The sequence below is a fragment of the Chrysochloris asiatica genome, unplaced genomic scaffold, assembly GCF_000296735.1.
Source record: "Chrysochloris asiatica unplaced genomic scaffold, ChrAsi1.0 scaffold00234, whole genome shotgun sequence".
Lineage (NCBI taxonomy): Eukaryota > Metazoa > Chordata > Mammalia > Afrosoricida > Chrysochloridae > Chrysochloris > Chrysochloris asiatica.
The window spans coordinates 4,602,116-4,611,941 of NW_006408752.1; the positions used below are offsets into that span (position 1 = coordinate 4,602,116).

At 37.4% G+C, this 9,826-nt stretch overlaps 1 protein-coding gene across 2 annotated transcripts in view; it reads left to right on the forward strand.

Moving 5' to 3' along the window:
- The window catches only part of COL4A3BP (collagen, type IV, alpha 3 (Goodpasture antigen) binding protein), a 190,204-nt gene that overhangs the window by 127,440 nt on the left and 52,938 nt on the right, over positions 1-9,826 (forward strand). For both annotated transcript variants that reach the window (XM_006873295.1, XM_006873296.1), the window contains 3 exons: positions 2,214-2,321; positions 3,344-3,482; positions 9,336-9,419. In XM_006873295.1, coding sequence (XP_006873357.1) covers positions 2,214-2,321; positions 3,344-3,482; positions 9,336-9,419 — 331 coding nt within the window. The remainder of the gene's footprint in view (positions 1-2,213; positions 2,322-3,343; positions 3,483-9,335; positions 9,420-9,826) is intronic.

Genomic DNA, 9,826 nt, shown 5'->3' on the forward strand with positions numbered 1-9,826 from the left:
TCGCTATGAGTCGGTTCTGACTCGATGGCACCTGACAACAACAAAGAATATTGAAACTACCAATAGGTAACATTTATTTATTTGTTACTCTGTCCTTGGTAGTTTCAATATTCTTTATCAACACCATAATTCAGATACATCAATTTTTCTGTGATCTTCCTTATTCATTGTCTAACTTTTACATACTTATGAGACCATTAAAAATACCTTTGTTTAAGTTAGGTGCACCTTGATCCTCAAAGTGACATCTTTGTTCTTGAACACTTTTAAAAGGGCTTTTCAGCAGATCTGCCTAATGCAGTACATTGTTTGGTTTCATCACTGGTGCTTCTACCAGTGTTGAATGTGGAACCAAACAACTTCAGTCTTTTCTCCGTTTTTCATGATATTGCTTATTGATTGACTTGTGAAGGTTTATATTTTCTTTATATTGAGGTGCAATCCTTATTAAAGGCTGTTGTCTTTGATTTTTATTAGTATTTCAAGCCCTCTTTGCTTCTAGCAAGCAAGGTTATGTCATCTGCACATCACAGGTTATTAATGAATCTTCCACCAATGCTGATGCCACGTTCTTCATATAATTCAGTTTCTCAGATTATTTCCTCAGAATACAGAGTGAATGGTTGGTGGTGATTATGTGCCAAGGAGTCATTTCAAACTCACAGTGACCCTGTACAGAGTTTCCGAAGCTGTAAATCTTAACAGGAGCAGAAAGCCTCTCATCTTTCTTTTGTGGAACAGCTGGTAGTTTCAAACTGCTGACCTTAAGGTTCGCAGCCTGATTTGTAACCACTACACTACCAGAGGTTAAAAAAATATAACCCTGGTACACACCTTTCCTAATTTTGAACCATTCAGTGTATCTCCTTGTTCTTTTCTAACAACTGCCTCTTGATCTGTGTGCAGGTTCTACCTGGGTACAATTAAGTGTACCTAAAAATTAGTCAATGAAAACAAGCCTGTGAGTTACAGAATGTTGTCAGGTACTTCTTCTGCTCACTTCTTTGGACGAGTCATTGAAAGGACCAGTCACTGCAGGAAGACATCATGTTTGGTAAAGTGAAACACCAGCAGAGGCAAGGGAAACTCAGTGAGCTGGGTTAATGTAGTAACCACAACAGTAGAATCATATCAATGATTATGAAGATGGTGTAGGACTAGGCAACATTTTGTTCTGTTATACCCTGGGGTTGCCATGAGTTAGAGCCAGCTAACAGCAACACAGTATCACTTTGCTAGCTATATCTTGAGAGCAAGGTAGCTCCATAGAATCGGCACTGAATTGCAAACCACAAGATCAGGGTCATTCATGCCCACCAGTCACTCCATAGCAGAAAGGTGAGGCTTTCTGCTCCCACAAAGTTTTAAAACTTCAGAAACTCCATACAAGCATACTATGAGTCGGAGCCAGCACTTAACAACAACCACAACAGTGATATCCCAACATACAAGAGTCTTATCTTTTTTGCGTAATGATTTAAACGCTGGAAAATATTGGGACTTTATTTATTCAGTGAGCTATAGAGGAGACTACAAAAATGAAAAACTTGCAGTCTACTTCCAAATGAAGGTCAGCTTGACCCAAGCAATGATATTTTCTGTTGCTTCATATGCATAACAAAAGCTGGGCAGTGAATAAGGAAAACCAAAGAAGAACTGATTGCTTTGAATTATGGTGTTGGTGAGGAATATTGACAATACCATGGACTGCCAAAAGGACAAACAAATCTATCTTGGAAGAAGTACAGCCCTAATACTTTCTAGAAGTGAGGATGACAAGACTTTGTCCCATGAATTTTGGTCATATTATCAGGAAGGACCAGACCCTAGAGAAGGACATCATATTTGACAAAGCAGAGAGATAGCAATGAAGAGGAAGATTCTTAGGGAGATGGATTGACCAGTGGAGAGCAACAATGGGCTCAAACATAGCCAACGAGTGTGAAGATGGTGCAGGACTGGGCAGTTTCGGTCCTGTTGTTCTGTCATAATCGATTTGGAGACATCTAAGAATAACAACATCCCAACGTATCGTTAGCTATTAATTTCAACTAAGAGCAGAAAGGCATTGTTTATGCCACTGGATTGCATATATGTCTTGAGTCTCGGTCCAAATGAACTATTTATTTAATAACCTTAATATAGAGAAGCTTTTGTTTTCTTTTAATTTTTATTATTATTATTATTTTAAATGTAGTTTACTTTCATTTTAGACTGAATCTGGCTATGGCTCTGAATCTAGCCTGCGCCGGCACGGATCAATGGTGTCACTGGTGTCTGGAGCAAGTGGCTATTCTGCAACATCCACCTCTTCATTCAAGGTTTGTGGTTATTAATGCTTTAAGTTAAGGCAACATAAATTTGTTTGGTGGTAGTGGTGATTATGTGCCGTGGAGTTGGTTTTGATTCATAGTGACCCTGTATAGAGTTTCCGAGGCTATAAATCTCTGCGGAAGCAAAAAAACTCATCTTTATCCACAAAACCGCTGGTAGTTTTAAACTGCTGACCATGAGGTTAGCAGCTTGACTTATAACCACTATGTTCCCAGAACTCCTTTTACTTTAGTATTAGATATAGTGAACAGAAATTATTTGATGGTGTTTTTAAATTAACTTTTCTGTAATGTTATTTATTGAAAGTTTTTATAGAGTAATTTTTAATTTAAGAAATAAAATCTCACATATATGAGATGAAAACAGCAGATTTTATTAATTCATTGTTGAATGTTTTTCAGTATAAATAATTTATTTATTCATTATTGAATATTGAAAAGAAAAAATGGTTCAAGAAGGAATCTGAGAAAGTATACAAACAAGACTGTTGAACAGAATCTGCTAATATGTGCAAAACTGGTCAATATTGATGGAATATAATGCATATCCACTGAACAAAGTTTATGTGCTTCTCTAGACCATCAATCATTTACATTACTCTGAATTTTCTGTTTCTTAAAAGAATTATAAAATAGCTTGAAGTCAGTGAAAGGCAAAGACATATAGGTTAGATAACATATTCCGTTAGTGGTCATTTACCATTTCTTTGGAAGGGCACTAATACTATTTTCCCTGACATTGTCTATTTGAAAATACTAACTGTTATATTAGCAGATTGTCAGGGTCATTATTTTCTTGTTTCCTTCAAGCTTATCAGCCTTAGTCAGTTTCAGGTCTATCCCCAGTAATATTACCTTGAATAAGACTAGAGCTCTCTCTACTTCATACCTTCAGTATTCGTTACAGACCTTAAAATGAAATGAAATCCCATAAAACCAAATATATTCCAAATTTGTTTCACTTGGATTTCAAACTCCTCTTTTCACCCTCCCTATTTTGTGTTTTGCAGAAAGGCCACAGTTTACGTGAAAAATTGGCTGAAATGGAAACTTTTAGAGACATCCTATGTAGACAAGTTGATACTCTACAGAAGTTCTTCGATGCCTGTGCTGATGCCGTCTCCAAGGATGAACTTCAAAGGGATAAAGGTTAATTAGGCTATTACCACTATTTTTACTTGGAGAATGAATGGATATAGAGCTTCTTGATCTAAAAGGGTAATGTCTTTAAGACACAAAGGTAATTTTTATAGTTACTTTTGCTGCAAACCCCAATGTGTAACATCTTTCACTGTCCATATAACATGTATACTTCAATAATACATTCTATTTAATTTCTGATCATCCATACCAATACGACGGAAGAATTTAAAAATAATATTCTTTATCCCATGATGATTCTTAGAAATAAGCATTTAATGTGTTTTTGTTTAATCCTCATATCTCAAATCATTTATGAGTTGATCTCTCTCTTTTTCTGTCCTTCTTCCTTTCCTCTCCTCTCTTCCACTTCCCTTCTTCTTTAAATTTTTAATGAGTTTTTAAAAAGAAAGATAAGAACTTTAGTTAACTTTTAGCATGAAATGAAGTTTGAAGTCACTTTTTTGGGGCTACTGCTGAAGCTATTACTCATGGTGTCAGTAACATCTGTTCTTTTACTCTTAATGTGCCATCAAAGCAAAAATGAATTGCTCACAACACCATTGTTCTTCTTAAAGTGCTGTCAAGTTGGATCCTACTAAACAAGACCCTGTATACAGTCATTGCTGTGCTTGAGCCCATTGTTGTTGTCCTGTGTCATTCCATCTCCTTGAGAGTCTTCCTCATTTTCACTGATCTTTTGCCAAGAGTGATGTTCTTCTCCAGGGATTGGTCCCTCCTAATAGCATGTCCAAAGTACAATAGATGAAATTTCAGCATCCTTGCTTCTAAGGATTATTTGGCTGTAATTCATCCAAGACAGGTTTGTTGGTTCTTCCGACTATCCATTATATATTTAATATTCTGTGACAACACCATAATTTTTCTTTGATCTTCTTTATTCATTATCAAGCCTTGCATGCATATGAGGCGATTGAAAATACCATGGCTTGGGTCAAGCACACCTTAGTCCTCAAAAGTGTTTTGTTTTTTGATCATTTTAAAGAGGTGTTTGGCAGCAGATCTGCCCAGTGCATTACATTGTTTGATTTCTTGACTACTGCTTCCATGGATATTGACTGTAGATCTATGTTAAATAAACTTGCCAACTTCAGTCTTTTTTTGTTTACCATAATGTTGCTTTTTCGGACAATTTTGAGGACATATTTTTTCCTGTTGCTGTAATATTTGAAGTGCAATGCTGTCTTTGATAGGATAATATCTGTATGTCTTCATACCATTGTTCAGATTTACACACCTACCACTAAGCCAGTGAAGATGAAATTGAAGAATTCTGCCAAATTCTTCCATCTTAATTGATCAGACATGCAACCAAGATGTATTGATAACAACTAGTGGTTGGAATGCAAAGGTTGGAAACAAAGAGCAAGCACCAGTAGTTGGAAAATATGGTCTTGGTGATAGAAACAGTGCTGGAGCTCACATGATAGAATTTTGAAAGACCAATGCTTCTTCATTGCTAACACCTTTTTTAAACAACATAAAAGGTGACTATACACAGGGACCTCATTAGATAGAATACACAGAAATCAATTGGACTACTGTCCTTTATTGATTGATTACACAAAGGCTTTTGATTGTGTGGATCATGACAAGCTATGGACAACATTTCGAAGTATGAGTATTCCAGAACACATAATTGTGCTCATGAGGAATCTGTACCTAGACCAAGAGGCAGTTGTTCAAACAGAACATGGGAACACTGAATGGTTTAAAATTAAGAAAGGTGTACAACGGGAATATATTCTTTCACCATACTGACTCAACCTCTATGCTGAGCATATAATCCGAGAAGCTGGGTTATATTAAGAAAAACATGGCATCAGAATTAGAGGAAGACTCATTAACAACCTGCGATACACAGATGACACAACCTTGCTTACTGAAAGTGAAGAAGACTTGAAACATTTACTGATGAAGATGTAAGACCACAGCCTTCGGTATGGATTGCATCTTAATGTAAAGAAAACAAAACTCCTCAACACTGGACCAATAAACAATATTCTTATCAGCGGAGAAAAGATTGAAGTTCTCAAGGACTTTATTCTTCTTGGATCAACTATCAACACTCATGGAAGCAGCAGTCAAGAAATCAAACGACGTATTACATTGGGCAAATCTGCTGCACAAGACCTTTTTAAAGTGTTGAAGAGCAAAGATGACAGCTTGAGGACTAAGGGCGCCTGAACCAAGCCATGGTATTTTCAATAACCTCATATGCATGTGAAAGCTGGACAGTGAACAAGGAAGACCATAGAAGAATTGATGCTTTGGAATTATGATGTTGGAGGAGAATACTGAAAGAACAAACAGATCTGTTTTGGAAGAAGTGCAGCCAGAGTGCTCCTTGGAGGCCAAGATGGCCAAACTTCGTCTCTCATACTTCGGACATATTGTCAGGAGGGACCAGTCACCATCATCTTTGGTAAGGTGGAGGGTCAGAGAAAAAGAGGAAGACCCCCTGCGAGACGGATTGGCAAAGTGGTAACATCAGTGGGCTCAAGAGTGACAACAATTATGAGGTTGCCCCAGGACTGGGAATTGTTTCGTTATGTTGTACATAGGGTCACTATGAGTCGATACTGACTCAGTAGCACCTAAAACAATATCATCTTTGGAAAGAAATGGTGAAAAAGTTCCATATCATCAGCCAAAACAAGACTAGGGCAGACTGTGGAACAGACCATCAATTGCTCGTATACAAGTTCAGGCTGAAGCTGAAGAAAATTAAAACAGGTCCAGGAGAACTAAAGTATGACCTTGAGCATATCCCACTTGAATTTAGATGTAATTTGAAGGACAGATTTGATGCATTAGATGCTAAAGACCGAAGACCAGAGAGTTGTGGAACGACAGTAAGAAAGCAAAAGGTCCTTAAGAACACAAGAAAGAGGGGATAGACCAAAATGACAAAATGGATGTCAGACAAGACTCTGAAACTTGCTCTCCAACGTAGAGATGCTAGAGCAAATGGAAGAAGTGAGAAGGTACAAGGGCTGAACAAAAATTTTCAAAGGACAGTTGGAGAAGACAAAGTCAAATATTACAATGAAATGTGCAAAGACCTGGAGTTAGAAAACCAAAAGGGAAGAACACGCCCAGCATTTCTCAAGCTGAGATACCTGAAGAAAAAACTCCAGCATCGACTTGCAATATTAAAGGATTCTATGGGCAAAATATTGAGTGATTCCGAATGCATCATAAGAAAATGGAAGGGATACACTGTACCAAAAAGAAATGGTCAATGTTCAACCATTTCATAAAACTAATGGGAGGAATATACATAGTCACTGTGCCAAAAAAGAAATGGTCTATGCTTAAACATTTAGAGAGAGAGCATATGATCAAGAGCCAGTGATCCTGAAGGAAAAAATCCAAGGTGCATTGAAAGCATTGGCAAAGAACAAGGCACTAGGAATAGATGGAATACAAATTGAAATCTTTCAGCAAACTGATGCAGCAGTGGAGGCACTCACTCTTCTATAAAAGAAATTTGGAAGACAACTACCTGGTCAACTGACTGGAATAGATCATGTTTGTGCCGTTCCAAAGAGAGGTGACCCAGCGGAACGTGGAAATCATCAGATAATATTGATATCCCATGCAAGTATAGCTTTACTAAAGATAATACAAAAACTTCTGTAATCATACGATGACAGAGAGCTTGCAGAGGTTCAAGCCAGATTCAGAAGAGGATGTGGAAGGAGGGCGATCATTACTGACATCAGATGGATCTTGACTAAAAGCGGAGAATACCAGAAAGATGTTTACCTGTGCTTTATTGACAATGCAAAGGCTTTCGATTGTGTAGATCATGACAAGCTGTGGACAACATCACGAAGAATGAGTATTCTGGAATGCTTAATTGTGCTCATGAAGAACCTGTGCGTAGACCAAGAGGCCATTGTTCAAACAGAACAAGGGAACACCAAGTGGTCTGAAATTAGGACAGTGTGCGACAGGGTTGTATTGTTTCACTCAATCAGTCTGTATGCTGAGCAGATAATCCAGAAAGCTAGATTATATAAAGAAAAACATGGCATCAGGATTGAAGGAAGACGCATTAACAACCTATGATATGCAGATGATACAACCTTGCTTGCTGAAAGTAAAATACTTACTGGTGAAGATCAAAGACCACAGCCTTCAGTATGGGCTGCATCTCAGTATAAAGAAAACAAATCCTCACCACTGGATCAATATAAGTAGAGAAAAGATCAGAGTTGTCAGAGACTTCATTTTGCTTGGATCAACCATCAACACTCATGAAAGCAGCAGTCAAGACATATTGCATTAGGCAAATCTGCTGCTCAAGACTTCTTTAAAGTATTGAAGAGCAAGATGTCATTTTGAGGACTAAGGTGCACCTGCCCCAAGTCATAATATTTTCGGTAACTTCATATGTATCCTAAAGTTGAGCAGTTAATAAGGAAGACAGTAGAAAAATTCATTGCATTTGAGTTATGGTGTTGGAGGAGAATATTGAGAATACCATGAACTGCCAAAAGAACAAATAGATCTGTGTCAGAAGAAGTACAGCCAAAGTGTTCCTTGAAGGCCAGGGTGGCCAAACTTTGTCTCTCATACTTCAGACGTATTACCAGGAGGGACCAGTGCCTGGAGATGGACATCATGTATGGTAAATGGAGGGTCAGAGAAAAAGGAATACCTCCAATGAGATGGATTGGCACAATGGCAGCAGCAGTGGGCTCAGCAATGATTGTGAGGTTGTCCCAAGACCGGGCAGTGTTTTGTTCTGTTGTTCATAGGGTCGCTGTGAGTCAGTACCAACTCGACACCCAACAGCAACAACATTCTGAAGTACTATTCATACTGAAGGTTTTATGTAGTTTTTGATCTTCTTCATCAGTAAGTGCTTCAAATCCTCTACATTTTCAGCCAGCCAGGTTGTGCCATCTGCATATCACAGGTTGTTAATGAGTCTTCCTCCAATCCTGATACCAGGTTCTTCTTCATATAAACCAGCTTCTCAGATTATTTGTTTAGCATACAGATTGAATAAGTGTGGTGATATAACCCTGACACACCCTTCTGATTTTAAACCACTCAGTATTTTTTACCCTTCTTCTGTCTACATAAGCACAATTAAAATTTTCTACAATTTCCATTCTTTACAGTGTTATCTACTACGACACTAAGTATTACAAAAGACAATACTCAGTTCATTCCCAATAAAACTAATCTACTTGACATAGTTTCATTTCTTGGTGTTACTAAGTGTGTTTGATCTGAGCTCAGATACTTTTTTTTTTTGTTCTCTTTTATATTATTCTATTTTATTTCTTTTGTGGACTTGTAGTTGTTTTATTATTTTAGTGACTAATTTATATAGTATACCTAGTTGATCATCACAGTCTGCCTTCCATATTATACCACTTCATGTATAGTATAAGAACTTTATAAAGGCTCTCCTTTATAGAACCTTTCTCCCCACTACTGAGGCAACAGTCTTCCGAGTCCTCTAACCAAGTCTCTGTGAACCTCAGCCCAATCTTTTTTATCCATGAAACTTTGATTAAAAACCCGCTTGATATCAATGGAATATCAGGTAAAGATAATTAAAATAGAGTAGACAGTAGACTAAAAAGAGGCATACACAGAAGGAGAGTAACAAAGGGTTCTTGTTTTATATTTGGTTTTGAATTAAAGGGAGTCCTGGTGGTGCAGCAGTTAAGCGCTCAGCTGCCAACCGAGCCCACCAGCTGTTCCATGGAAGAAAGATGTGATAGGCTATTGACTCAGTTAAATATAAGAATAAGCTGGTTTATTTTATTTTGTTTTGCCCTAATAATCTTACTTAAAAATGTGATTTTTCTTTAGTGGTAGAAGATGATGAAGATGATTTTCCAACAACACGTTCTGATGGAGATTTCCTGCATAATACCAATGGCAATAAGGAAAAGAGTAAGTAATACATTTTCCTCCTTAGTTGGATAAAATACTTTCTGAAGTTAAATAATAATTTACTATACATCAAGGAACCTCTGGAAGTTCTCTGTCAATGTATGATTGTAGTCATTTTTGTATTACCTTTAGCAAAACTTTACTCGCTTGATATATCAAATTTCTTGTGCCACCTCACTTTCTTGAAAGATTTCAATTTTTCCATCAATTCCTGGTGCCCTGTTCTTTGCCAATTCCTTGGACTTCCTCCCTGAGTATCATTGGTTCTTGTATGACTGCGCAAAGGCTTTCAATTGTGTGAATCATGACAAGCTATGGACAACATTGAGAAGTATGAGTATTCCAGAACACTTCATTGTACCTCTGAGAAATCTGTACCTGGACCAAGAAGCAGTTGTTCGAACAGA